This window comes from Urocitellus parryii, chromosome 7 (assembly GCF_045843805.1).
Source record: "Urocitellus parryii isolate mUroPar1 chromosome 7, mUroPar1.hap1, whole genome shotgun sequence".
Lineage (NCBI taxonomy): Eukaryota > Metazoa > Chordata > Mammalia > Rodentia > Sciuridae > Urocitellus > Urocitellus parryii.
Genome location: NC_135537.1, coordinates 150084862 through 150106282, shown reverse-complemented (window position 1 = coordinate 150106282; position 21421 = coordinate 150084862). Strand labels below are relative to the sequence as shown.

Here is a 21421-nt window from a genome sequence, read left to right as displayed (position 1 = left end):
GCTTAACTACTGAGCCACACCACAAGCCCTTTTTATTTTTTATTTTGAGATAGGGTCTCACTTGCTAAGTTGCTGAGGCTGGCTTTGTACATGTAATCCTCCTGCCTCAGCCTTCTGATCCCCTGGGATTATAGGCGTGCGCCACCACACCCGGCTTTTTGCTTTAATTTACTCTTTGTCCTGTCACACATTAGTGTGAAGAGTAATAACCAAATCAAAAGCAGTAGAGGTCTGGGGAGGTAGCTCAGTGGTAAAGCACCCCTTTAGGGTTAAATCCCTATCCCCAGTACCAAAAAAAAAAAAAATTGTTGACACATAAGTGAATTTATTCTTTGTTTTTTTTCTTTTCAAGGTTTTCTTGGCGAGGCTTTAGGGATCAAACCATGTGCATGCTAGGCAAGCATTTTACCACTGAGCTATAGCCCTAGCCCTCCAGTTATTTATTTATTTATTTATTTATTTATTATTTTTTGGGTACCAGGGATTAAACTCGGGCACTCAGCCACTGAGCCCCATCCCCAGTGCTTTTTTGTATTTTATTTAGAGACAAGGTCTCACTGAGTTGCTTAGTGTCTCACTTTTGCTGAGGTTGGCTTTGAACTCCTGATCTTCCTGTCTCAGCCTCCCGAGCTGCGGGGATTACAGCCGGGCACCACTGCATCTGGATCCAGTTATTTTTTTTTGTGTATGTTAATAAAGTTTTTTTCTGGGGAATCATATACTGGAGATTGAACACAGGGGCACTCTACCACTGATTTTTTATTTTTTACTTTGAGACAAGGTCTCTTTAAGTTGCTCAAGTTGGCCTCCAACTTGCAATCCTGCTTCATTCTCCCAAATTGTTGGGAATTACAGGTATGCACTGTTTTGCCCTTTTTGAATATGCTGTAGACATTGGGATTGAGATTCTAATAGGTTCATGTGGTATACAGCAGATTATGTTAGAGTGAAATTAATGTGGTAGGCACATAGAATGTGATAGAGATGAGAGAGAAAGGTAGTGTTGATTGGCAAATATCTTTATACTGTGTGATCTATGAATCCATTGAAGGTTTAGAGTCTAGAGCTAGAGACAGATGATTTGGCCAACTCTGTATTAGAACATTGGGGTTTCAGGATAAAGAATGATTAATAAAGAGATGAGAAATTACAAGCCTGAGAGTTTGGTCATAGTATATATTTAAATGAAGGATGAGTAGACACTGAATTAAGATAGGAAAAAGAATAGAAATCAAGATGGACTTGTTAAAAAATAAAGACATTGCTAGCTGAAGGTAGGAGTTAAAAGAGAAGGAAGTCAAATCCATATTGCTTAACTTTTTTCATTTTATTTTATTTTATTTTTTTGTTAAAGAGAGAGGGAGAGAGAGAGAGAGAATTTTTAATATTTATTTTTTAGTTCTCGGCGGACACAACATCTTTGTTGGTATGTGGTGCTGAGGATCGAACCCGGGCTGCATGCATGCCAGGCAAGCGTGCTACCGCTTAAGCCAAATCCCCAGCCCATTAACTTTTTTTAAAAAGTCACTAGCCAGGCATGGTGGCGCACGCCTGTAATCCCAGTGGCTCAGGAAGCTTAGGCAGGAGGATCACAAGTTCTAAGCCAGCCTCAACAAAGTAGTAAGGTGCTAAGACCCTGTTTCTAAAATAAAATACAAAAAAGGGTTTGGGATGTGGCACAGTGGTTGAGTGATCCCTGAGTTCAATCCCTGGTACAAAAAAAGAAAATCACTACAATGTATATAATGTGATTAAATTAAGGCTTCTTTTTATGAGTTAAATTAGAATCATGTAGCTCTAAGCCATGTGTTCATGACTGCGTTTGACCATCCTGATTAGATTTAGGAATGTCTTGACTCACTTATGAGTTCTTTTAGTGTAGTGCTTTTCTGCATGTAGCTTCTCTCACTAATAGTGATTTTTCTCTCCCCAGGTTTCAATTTCAGGACATGTTCCAGACTTTACCCTTAGATATGTCTTGCTTTTCCTATAATTCACAATTTTGTTATTGATTCTTCATCTTATATACTCTTGACAGATTGTGAATTAAAAGTAATTTAACATTGTTTTTGTTTGCATTTGGGTTGAAGGTTAAGATTTTTTTTTTTAATTCTGACGCTTTTTTCCCCCATGTTTTTTATGTTTAACTATCAGCTGCCATGCAGAGAAAACCCAAATCGTATTCTTCTTCTTTAATGGATCAGATTCCTATCAAATTCCTCATTCGGCAGGCCCAAGGGCTACAGCAAGAGTTGGGAGGTATTTGTTTTATTTGCTTTTTACTGACAAAGTTTACTGTTAAGAAAACTTACTGAGCTGAGCACAGTGGTGCACACCCATAATCCCAGCAGTTTGGAAGGCTGAGGCAGGAGGATTATGAGTTCAAAGCCAGCCTTAGCAAAAGTGAGAGTATCTTAATTATTTTTTAAAAAAAATATTTTTAGATGTAGATAGACACAATCCCTTAATTAATTAATTAATTATGTGGTGCCAAGGTTCAAACTCAGTGTCTCACACATGCTAGGCAAGGGCTCTGCCACTGAGTTAAAACTCCAGTCCTTAATTGCGTTTTGCTAACTCTGGAAACTATATAAAAATTCACAGTGCAGTTTCTACTGAACATGTATCACTTTCATACTAAAGTTGAAAAGTTTTAGTCATTATAAATTGAGAGCCATCTGTATTTTTAACCTACTCAAACAGCAGTTCCTTGTGGTTGAACTAATAGACACACACACGAATTTAAAAAAAAAAATTACATTAACCTATGAATGATGGGGCTGGTGTTGTGGCTCAGTGGTAGGACACTTGCCTAGCATGTGTGAGGCACTGAGTTCGATCCTCAGTACCACATAAATATAAATAAATAAAATGAAGGCATTGTGTCCATCAACAACTAATAGTATTAAAAAAAATCTATGAATGATTTTGGTGTAGTGGATCAAACCTGTAATCCTAGTGACTTGTGATGCTGAGGCAGCAGGATTGCAAGTTCAAAGCCAGTCTCGGCAACTTCATGAGGCCCTAAGCAACTTATCAAGACTCTGTCTCAAAATAAAAAAATAAAAGGGCATTCCTGTATTCAATCCCTGGTACAAAAAACCAACCAACCAACCAACCAAAAAACCAAAAATCTATGAATGATATTATACCCTTCTCATGAGAATTTTTTCCCCTTGGACACTTGAATGTTTTTTCATATTAATACATGTAGATTTACCGTATCATTTGGAATTGTTTCATAATATTCTATAATACATTGATACAGATATAGTGTAGTTTAACTATAAATAGAAATATAGTACTATTTTTAGGAATTAGTTTTCTTAGGCAGTTTTTATAATGTTTGTGTTTTTGTTTCTTCAAAGTTGTAATTTTCTTTGTTGTGATTGGTCTTAAGGAGAAATATGAATCTTCATTGATCATCTTTAACCAGATGTCTGCATTTATTAACTTATAACTTTGCATGGTCTGTTTACAAAGAAATGATGTAGTATTTAGCAGCATTTAGTAATTAACATGTTTTATTGAAAATATCATTAAATGTAGATTAGTTTATACTATTGTAAGCAGTCCTTTTGTGACTGTTGGGAGTAGTTTTAATTGTAAATTAAAAAGAGCAAAGGAGTTGGGCACATGCCCATAATACCAGTGGCTTGGAATCTGAGGCAGGAGGATTGTTGAGTTCAAAGCCAGCCTCAGTGACTTAGCAAGGCCCTAAACAACTCATTGAGACCTTGTCTCTAAATAAAATATGAAAAAAGTCCTTGGAATATGGCTCAGTGGTTAGGTGCCTCTGAGTTCAATCCCTGGTACCAAAAAAAGAAAAAATGCGCAATAGAATAATTTATATTTAAACTTTAAAATATCACTTTTTGTTATAATCTTTGTAAACATTTAGCATCAATTTTAAGCAGTTTTCGTGAGAAATGAAGCAGGTATTATCATTGGGTATGGTTTAAGTTGCATAATGAGGGGACAATCTGATCTTAAATACTTTGATACTACTACTATTATTTCTACACTCTTACTACTACTCTGATGATGATAGTAATAATATAGTATTATCAATGTTTATTGGATACTTATGTGCCAAGTACTTAGCTTGTGGTACTTCATATAACTAAGTAAGTATTTTTATCGTATCATCATTTATTTTCTTTTTACTAATATTACACAACAGTTGTAAATAGTCAAACTATGCTATAAGCAAAATGTTAGAAAAAAGGGTTTGATTTAGTAGGTTTTAGGTAGGTTATACTAAAAGTTGTCTCTTTTTTGTTGTTGTTTTTGGTACCAGGGATTGAATCCAGGGATACTTAACCACTGAGCCAAATCCCCAACCCCTTTTTGTTTTTTCAATGACAGGGTCTCACTAAGTTGCTTAGGGTCTCACTTCAGATCCGCCTGCTGCAGCCTCCCAAGCTGCTGGGATTAGAGGCGTGTGCCACTGTGTCCAGCATAAGTTGTCACTTTTACATACTCAAAAATGGGCAGTTTTAATTTTATCAGTGTATAGCAATGATTCTTAGTGGGGTTGGAAGAAAGTGTATATTCTTTACAGAAGCCTATCTGCATTTCCCAGTGGGCCTTTTTTAAACCATGTATGATCTCTGCCAAGCAGACATTCTTTTACCCTCTTTCTTTTCACTCCCCTCAACTCTTGAAACATTGCTATGTCAAATAATTTTTCCTGATGAAATGTTTATGTTGGGATGAGGTAGAAGAAAGCTTGAGAACTTTTTTTTTTTTTTTTTTTTTTTTTGGTACTGGGGATTTAACTCAGGGGCACTCAACCACTGAGCCACATCCCCAGTCCTATTTTATATTTTTATTTAGAGGCAGGGTCTCACTGAGTTGCTCAGCACCTTGCTTTTGCTGAAGCTGGCTTTATACTCAAGATCCATTTGCAATCTTCCTGCCACAGCCTTTCGAGTCGCGATTACAGGCATGTGCCACAGATCCCGGCTCTTGAGAACTCTTGATATAATAGTTTCCAACTTACTGTTTATCACTTGGGGATTGATTTAACCGGATTCTCTTGCTTGAACTACTATACGGAAATTCTTAAACTGTGCTGTGCATGTACAGAAGTGCAAATTCCTAAGGCTCTATTCCAGAGTTTCTGCTATAGTCATCTGGCATATAATTTCTTACTCTGCAAATGAAACAAGCTTCCCAAGCTTCTGATGCTAGAGGTGCCCTAGCAGTGTTTTGAGAAACACTGCTTTAAAGCATAGTCTTTCCTCGTGGGCTGTTGCCTTGATGGGGAAACTTCTGTTTTTTGAGAGTGGAAAATCTAATCGACTTGCTGTTAATTTTTAAGGGTTGCATTCAGCTTTACTACGTCTCCTTGCAACTAACTACCCACATTTATGTATTGTGGATGACTGGATTTGTGAAGAAGAAATCACAGGGACAGATGCTCTGTTGCGGCGAATGCTCCTGACTAATAATGCCAAAAACCACTCTCCTAAACAACTACAAGAAGGTACAGTAAATTGATCCTCTTCTTACTCTTTTAATAGTACAAGAACATCCTAGGCTAATTGAAATCTTATAATAATGCAGAATTTTCCTGGGAATATAGATGTTTTGGTGAGTATATTTTAAGTAATTTTCTCTGAGTTGAAGGAGTTTTAGCCATTTCTTTTTGACGTGTGTGTGTGTGTGTGTGTGTGTGTGTGTGTGTGTATGGGAGATATATATTTATATCTCCCAGTGCTGGGGATCAAATTACTTATGTCTTTTCCTTCATATCCTATGTTATATCACTAAAAAGGTGTGGTTTTAGAAAGGTCCTAAACTGGTTAGAAATAAATGCTTTGAATAAGGAAGGCAATGTGCTTGTCATTAATGGATAATATTCTGGATTAATACTGTTAAATTGAAATAATGCAAACCACATGTATGAACTTTCTAGTATCCTATTAAAAAAGTAAAAAGAAAGCGGCAAAATTAATTTTTTAAACTTTTTTCTAGTTTGTTTATTTTCTTTCTTTTTTTAAAGAGAGAGAGAGAGAGAGAGAGAGAGAGAGAGAGAGAGAGAGAGAGAATTTTTAATATTTATTTTTTAGTTCTCGGTGGACACAACATCTTTGTTGGTATGTGGTACTGAGGATTGAACCCGGGCCGCACGCATGCCAGGCGAGCGCACTACCGCTTGAGCCACATCCCCAGCCCCCTTTATTTATTTTCTTGTGAACAATTTGTGCAATCATTGCAAAATAAAAGTATTGCAGAATCTTTGCTCCTGTTTGCTAGCACTAGCATTGGCCTTTGCAGTCTTCCTTTCTTCTTCTGTTCTTAAATTCCTTTCGCTGTGGGTTTTTTTTTTTTTTTTTAATTTCTTTTTAAAAATTTTCCTTTCACTGTTTTCTTCAGGTCAATTTCTTTTGACACAGTGCCTTGCAAGTCTGTTTGGGTTTATTTTTCATTTCATAATCCCAAGGAATTGTAAATCATACCAAAGCCAGGTTTCTTGCCACCACTAACATGGGTTCTAAATCCAAATATGAAGACCATATCTGGCATGGTGTTGTAAATTTTGGATAGTTTTTCCTGAATTTCTGTTTTAGTTATTATTATCTTCTTAGGGTTAAGGAAATTGATGACCATTGTTTCATAAACTTCCTAGGCTAGAGAGGTATTTGTTCATGGTAGTAGGTAGTCCTTAGGCAGCTGAGAAGGAAAAAACAAAAATAATTTTAGTTATTTTATCAGACATTACCAATATATTGTTATTTTATCATGTAATCTTATAAAATTATTAATAAGATATTTCACTACTCTTTTGGAAAGCACACTTCTAGATGTTTGCTACTAAAAGCAATCTGCTGGATCCTAAAAGGGGGCCACCTGGAAAAAAGTATCAAGAAGTTGGACCTTTCAAATTAATAACTATCAGAACTACAGAATTAATACTTTGGCTTCTTTTTCTATTTTAGTCCTGCTTTTAAAATCAGTGTAAATCACCCAAGTAAATGAGATTAGTTTTTGAGTCATTAATATGATTTAAAAAATGAGATTTTACTGTTGTTGTCCTTTATAAAATAAATGCACTTACACTTTTTTTTTTTTTTTTTTTTTTAGGATTAATCAAAACTAAAGCTACATTGAAAATTTTACTTTTAGCAACCTTGTTTTCTTTGACCAGTAGTCTGAGAAGGAATATTTCTTGCTTGGTAAATTATATAATTTAGGTTATGACTGCTGAATTTTCTTTTTAGCGTTTTCAGCTGTTCCTGTAAGTCACACACAAGTGATGCAGATTATAGAACACTTGACTCTGCTCTCTGCCAGCGAACTTATACCATATGCAGAAGTATTAACTTCCAATATGAACCAGCTGTTGAATTCAGGAGTTCCACGCAGAATTCTTCAAACGGTCAATAAATTATGGATGGTTCTTAATACTGTGATGCCTAGAAGGTAAATTCATTGTATTGTTACATGCAATACAGAAAGTATAGCAGTGATAATATACTGTCATATTATTATATTGTTGAAAATAATTTTCACAAGATCACTTATTACAATATTTTTTTTAGTATTTGACAGTATAATTCCTTTTGGAATGCTACCAAAGAGTTGTTTTATTTTATTTTAAATGCATTTTTTTTTTTTAAGAGAGAGGTGAGAGAGAGAGAGACAAACAGAGAGAATTTTTAATATTTATTTTTCAGTTCTCAGCGGACACATCTTTGTTTGTATGTGGTGCTGAGGATCGAACCCGGGCCGCACGAATGCCAGGCGAGCGCGCTACCGCTTGAGCCACATCCCCAGCCCAAGAGTTGTTTTATTTTTAAGGAAAAGAATAAGGGGTTGGGCTGGGGCTGGGGCTCAGTGGTAGCGCACTTGCCTAGCATGTGTGAGGCATTGGGTTTGATTCTCAGCACCACATATAAATAAAAAAAATAAAGGTCGATCAACAACTAATAAAAATAAATTTTAATAGATAGCCTATTTCCAGTTTGAAACATTTCTTTTAAAAGTGGATTTCTCATGTATTGTTACTTTTGGCTAATTTTGATTTAGATCATTATGTCTTACATCATTGCAGAGGTTCTACCTGGGTATTCAACTAATTTTCCAGAGCTGCTTTGTGCATGTATACATGTGTCTGTGTTTGAATCTTTTTTTTTTTTTAAACCCAAGGATGCTTAACCACTGACAGGGTCTCACTAAGTTGCGTAGGGCTTTGCTAAGTATTATGCTGAGGCTGGCTTTGAACTTGTGATCCTTCTGCCTCAGCTTCCTGAGCCATTGGGATTACAGGTGTGTGCCATTGTGCCCAGCTTGAATATCCTTTTAAGAAAATTACAAGCAGTGACATAGTATACACATTGGAAAATGTATTCAGTATATTTTCACATAATTATTTTTGTGATTACCTTTCTTGTCTAGCCCAACCTTTTTTCCCCAAAAAGTTAATAATTGTCTGTTTTTTGGTACTGGATATTGAACTCAGGGACACTTGACCACTGAGCCACATCTGCAGCCCAAATTTGTATTTTATTTAGAGACAGGGTCTCACTGAGTTGTTTTGCACCTTGAAGTTGCTGAGGCTGGCTTTGAACTTCATCCTTCTGCCTCAGCCTCCAGAGTCGCTGGGATTACAGGCGTGGGCCACCACGCCTGGCTTGTCTTAGTGTTTGTTTACCTACTTTCCTATGAATTTGCTAATATTTGGGATGCCATTCACCTAGAGAATAGGATAGACAGCAGAATACATCAGACACTAGAATGGCAATATGTAAATCAATGGAAGTGTAACTGATGTCTAAATATTCATCTGTATTCATCTAAATATTCATCTGTAAGGGTGTTTGGTGTTCAAATACAGATTGAAATCACCTGGAGAGATTTAAAAATTCCTGATCCCCAGGTTGTATCCCATGCCAATTAAATCAGAATGTCTGTGGTGGAGTGAGGCATCAGTATCTATTTTTAGATTTCCCCAGGTGATTCCAATATGTAGCAATGAGAACACTGAATTTACTCTTTATTTTTAGTCAGAAGGACTGTGCTGGTCCATAGATTACATCACTAACGCCTGATCAGCTCTAAAACACAGTTCTGGGTTTGAGTTACTTGAGATTCAATAGGTATGGAGTAGGATCTGGGAATATTTATATTTTTCTAAATTTAAGTTTTACTTAAGGTCAAATTAACAAATGTGCTAAAATTTAAGAAGCTAATAATATATATGGTCTGCCTCACACCTTTTATTTTATACCCTATTCCCCAGAAACAACTATTTTTTAGCTTTTACCCTTTTTGTGTGTATAGTCTTAGGAATCAAACTCAGAGCCTCTTGCATACTAGGCAAGCACTTGACCACTGAGGTGCACCCTTAGCCCTCTTTTAATTTTTTTTAATATATATTTTTTAGTTGTATATGGACACAATGCCTTTATTTTGTTTATTTACTTTTATGTGGTGTTGAGGATCGAACCCAGTGCCTCACACATACTAGGCAAGTGCTCTACCGTTGAGCCACAACCCCAGCCCTCTGTTTTGTTCTTTTTATTCTAGCATTTACATCCTTTTGATATAGCTCAATTTTATATATATATGTTTTAGTTGTAGATGGACACAATACCTTTATTTTTTATTTATGTAGTGCTGAGGATTGAACCCAGTGCCCCATGTATGCAAGGCAGGCGCTCTACCACTGAGTCACAATCCCAGCCCCTCAATAATATCAAAAAAAAATTTTTTTTTTGTAGTTGTAAGTGGAAAGCATGCCTTTGTTTTATTTGTTTATTTTTATGTGGTGCTAAGGATTGAACCCAGTGCCTCCCATGTGCAAGACTAGTTCTCTGCCCCTGAGCTACAGCCCTAGCTCTCAATAATATTTTTATAATAACTATGATTTCTTAATTTTTCAATTTAGAAATTATCTGTGGATTTCCTATTATACAAGTTGAAGGTTTTAGCATTCTTATCTACTTTCTCACCTGTGAATCCTCCTTTTCCCATTTCTCCTGACACAGGTCTATCAAAATTTTTGGTTAAGCAGGGTGCTGTGGCACATGTCTATAATCTCAGTGGCTTGAGAGGCTGAGGCAGGAGGATTGTGAGTTCAAATCCAGCCTCAGCAAAAATGAGGTGCTAAGCAACTCAGTAGTGAGACCCTGTCTCTAAATAAAATACAAAATAGGGCTGGGGAAATGGCTCAGTGGTCAAGTACCCCTGAGTTCAATCCCTAGTACCCCCCCAATCCCCCGAAAATTTTTTTGGTTAAAACAATATTCAGTGTGCACATTATTATGACTACATAAGTGATATTTATAGTTGAATGCGATAGCCTTGATTATATTTTTTCTTTTGGTGCTAAGGTTCAAACCAGGCCCTTGAATCTGCAAGGCAAGTGCTCTACCACTGAGCTTCATTCCAACCTCCTATAATTTTTTTTCTTACATAAGTGCTCTCTCACATACCTTACACATACTCTAATACTTTTTCCCTTTTGTTCAATTTTTTTTTGTTGTTTTGCTCTCAGTAACTAATAACAAATTCATCCCCACATTTCCTTAATTAGGAAAAGAAAAAAATCTAGTTCATTTTTGCTCTCAGAATTTTGAAGGTATTATTCTATTGACTTAGAGTTTCCATTATTGCTATTTCTAATTGATGTCATACCATCCTTGTGTGTGACTATTGTTTTTTCTCTCCTTGTTTTCTGGAATTTCATAATGAAATATTAAAAAAAAATTTTTTTCCAGTTGTCAATGCACCTTTATTTGTTTATATGTGGTGCTGAGAATAGGATCCAGTCCTTACCACACACTAGGCAAGCGCTCTACCATTGAGCCACAACCCCAGCCCCATAATGATGTATTTTGATGGTTATTATTTCTCATTCATAGTGCTAGGCACTTTATGGGCCTTTTTAGTATGAGGAGCAATGCTTTCATTTTTAGGACGTTTTCTTTGTTGAGTAACTTCCCCTGTTTCCTGAAATTCTTTTTTGTAATTTGCATTTTAAACCTTTAGACTTAATCACTGGTTTTCTGCCCCCCCTCCCCGATTTATTTTTGCTTTTTGATTACATTTTCTCATTTCTTTGAACTTTTAAATTTCTTTTATATTCTTCACATCTAAGAGCTCTTATCTGCATTTTTTTTTTCTACTAATATGGATTGAACCCAGAACCTGTGCCTGCTAGACAAGTGTGCTAATAACTGAGATACATCCCCAGCTCTTTCTAAAAGAATTTTACTTTGAGACACAGTCATGATAAGTTGCCCAGGCTGATTTTAAGCTTGTGATCCCCTACCTTAGCCTTCTGAGTCGCTGGGATTATAGGTGACCTGTTCCTGGCCTTTGCCTGTACTTTTTAAAATGCCTTTTTCCTGTTTTATATATGATAGTTTTTAAAAAAATAACTACAAATTAAAAAGAATTTCTTTCCACATTTTGAAGTATTCTATTCTTTCAGGATATCAATAAAGCTTAAATTCTTTTGTTTTGATTTCTACATTTTCTATTTCTTTTGAGATTTTTTTTCCTGTTTGTGTATTTTATATTTTTCAAAGTAAACATTCTTGTATATGTGTGGTAATCCTTGCCTATCCTCTCATTTTTAAAAATGGGACGTTTTATGTGTGAGGTGGGAGTAGGGGACTCCTAGGCTTCACTATAAGAGATCAGATACCTTCATTTAGGCGTAATTCTTAGGTACAGTTTAGTAACCACTTATAAATCTATTAATGTCTAATCAAAATGGTATCTCACATTGAGGCTTCATGAAAATAAATTTGAAATGATGACATATTTATGGGGCCAGATACAGTTTCAAAGTGTTTTGGTAGGTATTATTTCATTTATGATTATTATCTTATTCTTTTTCACATGAGGACACAGTTCAGAGAAGCTCAGTGACTTACAGAGTCATACATACCAAGAATGGTAGAACGGGGGTCTTAGTTTTACTTCAAGTTTTTATTCTGGATGTCTTGATTATTCCATTACAACAGTGAAGAGCTTTTCAGACTACTTTGTGTTTACTGTTTTATATCTTTATTTATTTATTTTTTTTTAAAGAGAGAGTGAGAGAGGAGAGAGAGAGAATTTTTAATATTTATTTTTTAGTTCTCGGCGGACACAACATCTTTGTTGGTATGTGGTGCTGAGGATCGAACCTGGGCCGCACGCATGCCAGGCGAGCGCGCTACCGCTTGAGCCACATTCCCCAGTTCCTCTTCATTTGTTTTAAAGATATAATAATAGGCTTATGTGTATAGTTTTTAATTTTTCAAAGCTTACATACCTATTTTTCCCCCTGAAAATAACTTTCTAAGAAGGAAGACTAGATGTCTATAAATTTTAGTTATAATATAGCTGTTTTGAACATGTGATTCTTTTCTTATCAGGCTATGGGTAATGACAGTTAATGCACTTCAGCCTTCCATAAAGTTTGTACGACAACAAAAGTATACTCAGAATGACCTGATGATAGATCCTCTCATTGTCCTAAGATGTGATCAGAGGGTTCACAGGTATGTGTCATTTGAGTTTCAGTTTTGTTGTAGAAATAGAAGAAATTTAGTTTAAATGATTATCTTAATATTCTTGCAGATAACTAAGCACTATGACCTGTGTGATTTCTTGTCTTTTTAAAATATTATTTATATTCATGAACTGTATGTTCAGTGTAATATTTATTTATTTATTTATTTATTTATTTATTTTTAAGAGTGAGAGAGGAGAGAGAGAGAGAGAGAGAGAGACAGAATTTTTAATATTTATTTTTTAGTTCTCGGTGGACACAACATCTTTATTGGTATGTGGTGCTGAGGATCGAACCCGGGCCGCACGCATGCCAGGCGAGCGCTCTACCACTTGAGCCAAATCCCCAGCCCATCAGTGTAATATTTAATATGAAGTTAATAAAACATAGCTTTAAAGAAATGTTGTTCTTGGTTTTGTTAACCATCAGTAGTGTCTTTTCTCTCTCATTATCAAGATCAGTGAAAAATAACAGTTTTAGCTAGCATGTTGGAGAAGGCTTTTAAAAACCTGGTTCATAATGAACCATTACTTGCCTTAAAACTGACCTTTTTGTCATCCTCAGTTGTGATGTTAGCTACGTTGATTCCATATTTTCCTCTAATTCCTTGCCTACTACTTTGTGGCTTTACTTCAAAAGGTAGAATTTAATAAAATCACTAATATTTGAATTTGGAGTTGTTGTGATAAGTAATATCCAAGGAATATAAGTTGAGTATATATAAGATATATAAGTCTTTTAAAGAGGACTGTGAGTTTAGATGAGCTGATAATGTAATGGTGGAGGCTAGGGAGTCAAGGGAGGTATTTTGAGAAGAATAGTATGAGCAAAGATATAGAAGCAAGAATGAAAAATGCTTGGAGCAGAGGCTTAATTTTTGAGAAGAGCACACTTTACAGTTGGAAAGTTAAGCAACATCCCCAGCTCTGCTTTGTATTTTATTTAGAGACAGGGTTTCAACTGAGTTGCTTAGCACCTCAGTTTTGCTGAGGCTAGCTTTGAACCCATGATCCTCTTGCCTCAGCCTCCTGAGCCACTGGGAATACAGGCATGTGCCACTGTGCCTAGCTTTAATTTTTTTTCATCTTTTAAAATTTTATTTTATTTTTATCAAGTGGTCCTTCTCATGATTTTAAAAGAAATTGCACATATAGTTGGGTGTGGTGGTACACAACTATCATCCCAGGGACTTGGGAGGCTCAGGCAGAAGGGTTGCAAGTTTGAGGCCAGCCTTAGCAACTTAGCAAGGTCCTTTGCGACTTAATGAGACTCCATCTCAAAATAAAAAATAAAAAGTGTAGGGGAGGTGACTAAGTGGTTAAGCACCCCTGGGTTCAATCCCCAGTACCAAAAAACACAAAACAAAAGTGAAATTGCACATATAACATAGACATATATAAAAATTACAACACTCAGGATTTGCTTTGAATTAATCCAATGTTAGTGGTAGGAAAGTGGATTGGGGTATTTCTGAAACAGGACTAACTATGTGTAGGTAACAGTTCAGGCTGGGTGATAAGTTCTTAGGGGTTCGTTGTAGTATTCCATCTTCCTTGTGTATGTATAAAATTTTTCATGGTGTATATATTAATACGTAAACACTTCGTAACATATAAGAAGATTAACCAAAGAAAAGATGTATGGTAAGAAGTCTTGCTCTTATATTTGTCATTCCCACATTGGTAAAACCAAATTCCTCATTGGCCATTTGGACTAATCCTGGTTTTATTATAGTGGTGTATATGTAGCATTATTTTTCTGTGTACTTACACATTTGTAAATATTATTTTTTTTTGCTTTGGATGTGTTTTAGTCAGCTTTTTCACTGCTGTGACTTAAAGACCTGACAAGAACAATTTTAGGGGAGGAAAGGTTTATTTAGAGGCTCACAGTTTCACAGGTCTCAGTCCATAGACAGTTGACTCCATTCCTTGGGGCTTGAAGTAAGTCAGAACATCATGGTGGAAGAGTGTGGCAGAGGGAAGCAGCTCACATGATGATCAGATAGCAGAGAGAGAGACTCTATCCCCGGGAAACAAAATATATATCCCAAAGGCCCACCTCCACTGACCCACCTCTTCCAGCTACCCTACCTGCCTTCAGTCATACTTAGTTAATCCCACCAGAGAATTGATTCACTAATTGATTGGGTAAAACATTTAAATGTTTAAATTAAATGTTTTACCCAATCAATTAGTGAATCAATTTCTCCTCTAGACCTTCTTGCATTGCCTCAAACATGAGCTTTTGGGGGACACTTATTCTTTTTTGCATTGAGAAATAGAATTTCTATTTTTTTCTAAGGGATTGGCATTTAAAATTCAAGAGATTTTTTTATCTCTCTCTTTTTTAAATTTATTTTTCATTTTTATTTTTACCTCACTTAAGTTTAATCTGTAACAATCTTCAAGGAATGAATAATTGTGTACCTATTTTATAGATGAGGAGACTGAAGCTTAGGAAGTATCTTCCCCAGGTTAGTGGATGAACCACTCTTGGAATAAAAAGTTGTCTTGCTGTCTTGTTTTGTAAAAGACAAGTAAAAAGAATAATCTAGTCTCTATCTTATCAATAACGGATATGCCTTTTTGAGGACAGCTGCTTTGCAGGCTTGTATCTAAAAAACCTATTGTTAGTAGCATTTTTGGCAAAACAGGAATATCTTCAGTAGCACTTACACTGCATTTTATTGTAGCTGATAAGTTGAAAGAGAATACTATTTATATTACCTTCAAATACAGAGAATACGAAAGATTCATTAAACTTTTTTTTTTTTTTTTTTTAAAGAGAGAGTGAGAGAGGAGAGAGAGAGAGAGAAAGAGAGTTTTTAATATTTATTTTTTAGTTCTTGGCAGACACAACATCTTTGTTGGTATGTGGTGCTGAGGATCGAACCCGGGCCGCACGCATGCCAGGCGAGCGCGCTACCGCTTGAGCCACATCCCCAGCCCTCATTAAACTTTTTTAAAAAAAATTTTTCTTAAGTTGTTGACAGATCTTTATTTTATTTATTTATATGTGGTACTGAGAATCGAACCCAGTGCCTCACACATGCCAGGGAAGTGTGCTACTGCTGAGCCCCAGTCCCGATTCATTAAACTTTTGTAACAGATACTTCAGTGGGAAAAGTTACTGTTCTGTTATTCAAGTTTTTCTAATTATTTAAACTGAATTCATCATGTTCTTACTAATTTATACATTTATATTCTTTCTGATACATTTTTCTTCTCCTTTTTCTGTGTTTAGATGCCCCCCCCTAATGGATATTACTCTACACATGTTGAATGGATATCTTCTTGCATCTAAAGCTTACCTTAGTGCTCACCTGAAGGAAACAGCAGAGCAAGATAGGCCTTCCCAGAATAATACAATAGGTTTAGTTGGACAAACTGATGCCCCAGAAGTTACCAGAGAAGAGCTGAAAAATGCATTACTGGCTGCTCAGGTAAATATTACTGAAATAAAATTTTGGTCCAAAGGGCAAGGGCTTCCTTTCTAAATCAGTAAAATAGATAACATATTGTGTCCTCTGTGTATATCAGTGACATATTGTGCCGTGCATTCCTTTTTTTTCTTTCGTTTTTTTTTACACCTTTGTGTTTTATTTGTTTTAATTAGTTGCACATGACAGTACAATGATCTTGACATATCATACATTTGAATCAAATGGGGTATAATTTCTCATTATTCTGAGTGTACAGGTTGCAGAATCACATTGGTCATACAGTCACGTATATACATACAGCAATACTAGTGTCTATTTTATTCTGCTGTTTCTTTTGTTACAGAATCTATTATAATGATGTGACCTTTGTTTTTGTATATTGGATGGACTAAGATTTATATTTTAACAAAATATAAGGCTTTAACAGTTCAGTGGTTTATAGTTATCTCTTGAACTCATTCAACAAATATTTATTGGAAATTTGTGTGCCAGAGACTGGGGATACCTTGGTGAAGAAGACAAAATCTTTGGTTATTAATTTCTTAAGAGCAGATGTTAGAAAAAGAAATTAAATATTGGAGAGAGTAAACAGAAAAATGAGTACATATATAGTAAAATGTTAGGCAGTGATAAATATTATGACAGTATATGTAATTCATGTTTTTATTAGAAAAGTTTTATAACAATGTATAATTTCCCTGAAACTCCTAAGTAGTATTTTGTTTTTTTGTTTTGGTACTAGGGATTGAACCCAGGGGTCCTTTATCATGGAGCCACATTCCTGGACCTTTTTATTTTTTATATTGAGACAAGGTCTCTCTAATTTGCTGAGACTGGCCTTGAACTTGCAGTCCTACTACTTCAGCCTCCTGAGTCATTGAGATTACAAGTGTGCACCACCACACCCAGCTTAAGTTGTCATTTTTGAATAATGCAATTTGAGGTCATCAAATTAGACATGCCTTTTAGTTTGAAATATATATTCTGAAACTTGCTCATTGGCAATAAGGGGAATTAGGAGTAATGATATGGGTGCACAATCCCTAGTGTGTGATATTGACATAAAGTCTTTTTCTCACTTAATATGTTTTAGTGTAGAAATAGGTGATGCCCCACTTTCTTTTTTGGATATCCACACAATAGTACATTAAAAAATTTCTAAAATAAATCTTTCCCTAAAAGTGAGGATAAGAGATGGAGGATTATAATAATTAATGTCTATATAAAACTTATTATTATTACTTTTTAATTTTTTAGTTGTAGTTGGACACAATACCTTCATTTTATTTATTTATTTTTATGTGGTGCTGAGGATCCAACCCAGGACCTTGCATGTGCTAGGCGGGCGCTTACCATTGAACCACAACCCCAGCCCCTATGTAAAACTTAGGTTGTGTTAGTCTAAGTTATTTACATATATTATCACTTAACTTTTACAACCAACCTATGAGGTATGAAGTATTATTTTCATTTTCGAAGATGAGGAAAATGAGGCTCAGGTTAAGTGCTTTACTCAAGATAATGCAATTGGTAAATGGCAGAGTTAGGGTTCATGTGTAGGCACAGCACAGCACAGACCGAAAGTGAGACTAATCTTATTTTATAATCATCAGGTTTTTAAACACTTAGCTCAGGTTTTCTTTTCTTTCTTTTTTTTTTTAGAAAGGGGGGGGGAGAGAATTTTTTTTAATATTTATTTTTTAGTTTTTTTCGGCGGACACATCTTTGTATGTGGTGCTGAGGATCGAACCCGGGCCACACGCATGCCAGGCGAGCACGCTACCACGTGAGCCACATCCCCAGCCCCATCAGGTTTTCTTCTATCTCAGGCAGTGGCTGATTTCAGAGATGCACGTCATATATATTTTTCTCTCTTTTCTAAAATTCCTTCATCTAGATGAAGGTGATTATAGCTGTCCTTCATATGTAGTGGCCTCAAGTAGATCACCTCTCAAGCTGTTGTTCTATGAAATGACATTCAAGCTTGTAGGCTGAGGGTTGGGATTGTGGCTCAGTGGAAGAGTGCTTGCCTACCATGCATGAGGCCCTGGGTTCAAACCTCAGCACCACATAAATGTAAAATAAAGTTATTGTATCCATCTAAAACTAAAAAATAAATAAATAAATAAATAAATAAATAAATAAATTTATTTATTTATTTTTAAAGCTTATAGGCTGAGCCACAGTGAGTTGTGTAGGTAGATGGGATTATGAGGTATGATCTCTTGCAAAACTAGGGCCACTAAAGAGCCTGTCTTCAAGTTGAAATGGAAAAGAGATATGGGAAGTGACTTAGGCATTAATTATTATTATTACTATTATTATTAATTTCAGAGAAATTAATTAATTGATAGCCACATGAGAAAAAGAGGGCAATATAGTTCAGATCCTGGGAAAAGTAGGAGATAAAGAAGAAGAAAGGGATATTTTGATAGAAGTTATTTTGGGCTAGGGCCAGTTTTGGATGTCAGTGAATCAGAGTACCCCTCTAGTCCAAGTTCTTAAACTGGAGTCTATGGATCTGCCTTAGAAATATATGACCTCTGAGATTATGCATTGTGTTTGTTTATATATGTTATGGGAAGAAAGTATATAGTTTCATTTTGATTCTTAAGGGGTTCATGACCCTAAAGAAGTGAAAACCACTGCTCCATAAATCGCTCACTTCTGTTCTAAAACATACAGTTTGTGTATATTTTAAGAAACGACTTGTTTTGTAATTTCTGTTCATGTGAAAAGAAAAAACAGATAGGGTTTTGAAATCACCATTTCAAAAACTTCTTACCTTCATTCTGTTTCATTTGCTTGTAGGATAGTGCAGCTGTCCAGATTCTCTTAGAGATTTGTTTACCTACTGAAGAGGAAAAAGCAAAAGGTGTCAATCCAGACAGTTTGCTAAGGAATGTTCAAAGTGTCATTACCACCAGCACACCAAATAAAGAAATAGAGGAAGGAGAAGACAATTTGCTCTGTAACCTTCGAGAAGTTCAGTGCCTTATCTGTTGTCTGTTGCACCAAATGTACATTGCAGATCCCAACATTGCTAAACTTGTTCATTTTCAGGTGTGTTTTCAAAGAGTTCCTGTGTGGTTGGTTGAACTTTATATATATTGGGTGTTTTGAATACTAACTTAATAGAGGTCAGTTAGAAATTAGAGTAATATAAATGATCATAGTCCTTCACAATATAGAGAAAAATTCAAATTTTTATGATTTTTTTCAACCTAATAAAGTATTCAAATAATTTATCTCTATTCTTGTTCATCAGAAAATTTTAATGCCAGGATACATGTCAGGCACTGTAGCCTTCTGATCATTTTTTGCAGAAAAGAAGTAAACCTTTCATTTATGTTTTTATCTAATTTATTTGACATAGTTATTTTTAACTTTTTCCCCTTTCTTGTTGAGATAGGGTTATCCATGTGAACTTTTGCCTCTGACAGTCGCAGGTATTCCATCTATGCACATCTGTCTGGATTTTATACCTGAACTTATTGCACAGCCAGAACTTGAAAAACAGGTAATAAACATTTTTGAGCTTTAAGAAAATTTTGATTTAACTCTGGAATGTTCCTAATTATATAAAAACATTTTATAATTTTTAATACTTAAAATTTTTTCTTGAGAAATATGTAACATTTTCGTTGGTGTTGTTGGTGCATGCCTGTAACCCCAGCATCTTGGGATGCAGGAAGATCACAAGTTCCAAGCCAGCCTCAGCAACTTTATGAGGTCCTAAGCAATTTAGTGAGACTACTCAAACTAAAAAAGAAAAGGGCTAGGGATGTGGCTCATTGGTTAAGTGCCCCTGGGCCCAAAAAAAAAAAAGGAGAAATATGTAACACTTGGATTTTATATTACAGATATTTGCTATCCAGTTGCTTTCCCACTTGTGTATCCAGTATGCATTACCAAAATCACTTAGTGTGGCGCGCTTAGCTGTGAATGTCATGGGAACTTTGCTGACAGGTTTGTAGACAGTCAACATCAATAACAAAAATTTCTAACATACATTAGTAAGTGTATTTTCTGAATTTAGTGACTCGGTTTTTTTTGTGTTAATGTGAAACAGTATGATGGAATATATTTCATTATTGGTTTAATTACACCATCTTTGTTTTATTCTTTACAAAAATTTTCTATTTAGAAATGTGATTTATTATATAGAAGAGATGAATAGGTAGGCAAATTGTATCTTTTATTTTGTGAATGAGTAAGAATACAGATTTACAGTAGACTAAATTTTCCAAATCTTGTAAATGGAAGTCAAATATAGTTTGTGAATATAATTATGTCAGTAGAAAACAAGCTAGGATTTATTACACATGCTTAGGAGTTCCAGAAAAATATAATCATATGTATAAAGAACATATAAAGGGGCTGGGGATGTGGCTCAAGCGGTAGCGCGCTTGCCTGGCATGCGTGCGGCCCGGGTTCTATCCTCAGCACCACATACAAAGATGTTGTGTCCCCCGAAAACTAAAAAATAAATACTAAAGTTCTCTCTCTCTCTCTCTCTCTCTCTCTCTCTTTTTTAAAAAAAGAACACATAAATATATTATTTGCTTTCTTAAGTTTTAAAACATATCCTAACATTTTTACCACTTTCGGGTTTGTAGAGTAAAATAGTATGAAAATAAACTACTTTAAAATATGTGGACTGGGCTGTGCTTAGCATGTGTGAGGCACTGGGTTCAATCCTCAGTACCACATAAAAATAAATAAATAAAAGTATGTGTTCGTCTACAACTAAAAAAATTTTCAAAACATATATGAACAATAATTCAATCCTTTAAAGTTATTTAATTAATTAAATTTAGTTAATTTAGTATTCTTTCTTTGTGTTCCCCAGGCTACTCTGTTCATTTTTCTTTTCATTTTATTTGCCTCATAATTATTTGTAATGGTTCAGAGTTTATATTACCTGAATTCAATCCCAGTTTCACCACTAAATGGCTGTGTGACTTGGAACAAGTTTTTTTTTTTTTTTAACTAAGGTTTATTTAAATTTTCTCATATGTAAAATGGATGTCATAATAGTATTTTCCTCATTCATAAAATTGTGCTTGGGCACAATAAATATTTATATCTTGGATGTTTGACTAGATTGTGAGCTCTAACAGTATCTCTAGTATAGAATAGGGGCCTTAGTTTGTTGTATAAGCTGTGTATGTAGAATTTATATTTGCAAAGTAAAAAAAATTCTATTTGATTTCTTTCCAACAGTTTTAACACAGGCTAAACGGTATGCTTTTTTCATGCCAACTCTTCCAAGTTTAGTGTCTTTTTGTCGAGCATTTCCTCCACTGTATGAGGATATTATGTCTTTGCTGATTCAAATAGGACAAGTTTGTGCCTCTGATGTTGCCACTCAGACAAGAGACATTGACCCAATCATTACACGTAAGTGATAACTCACGTTCAGAAGTCATCTAAGTATTTTAAATGAGAAGGCAGAT

The 21421-nt window shown here is 35.2% G+C and overlaps 1 protein-coding gene across 3 annotated transcripts in view; it reads left to right on the top strand.

The window, feature by feature from the left end:
- The window catches only part of Ints2 (integrator complex subunit 2), a 52042-nt gene that overhangs the window by 28545 nt on the left and 2076 nt on the right, over window positions 1-21421 (top strand). For all 3 annotated transcript variants that reach the window (XM_026398051.2, XM_026398052.2, XM_026398053.2), the window contains exons 16-24: window positions 2155-2259; window positions 5327-5491; window positions 7230-7431; window positions 12381-12506; window positions 15764-15962; window positions 18774-19025; window positions 19375-19482; window positions 19826-19931; window positions 21189-21365. In XM_026398051.2, the coding sequence (XP_026253836.1) occupies window positions 2155-2259; window positions 5327-5491; window positions 7230-7431; window positions 12381-12506; window positions 15764-15962; window positions 18774-19025; window positions 19375-19482; window positions 19826-19931; window positions 21189-21365 (1440 nt within the window). The remainder of the gene's footprint in view (window positions 1-2154; window positions 2260-5326; window positions 5492-7229; window positions 7432-12380; window positions 12507-15763; window positions 15963-18773; window positions 19026-19374; window positions 19483-19825; window positions 19932-21188; window positions 21366-21421) is intronic.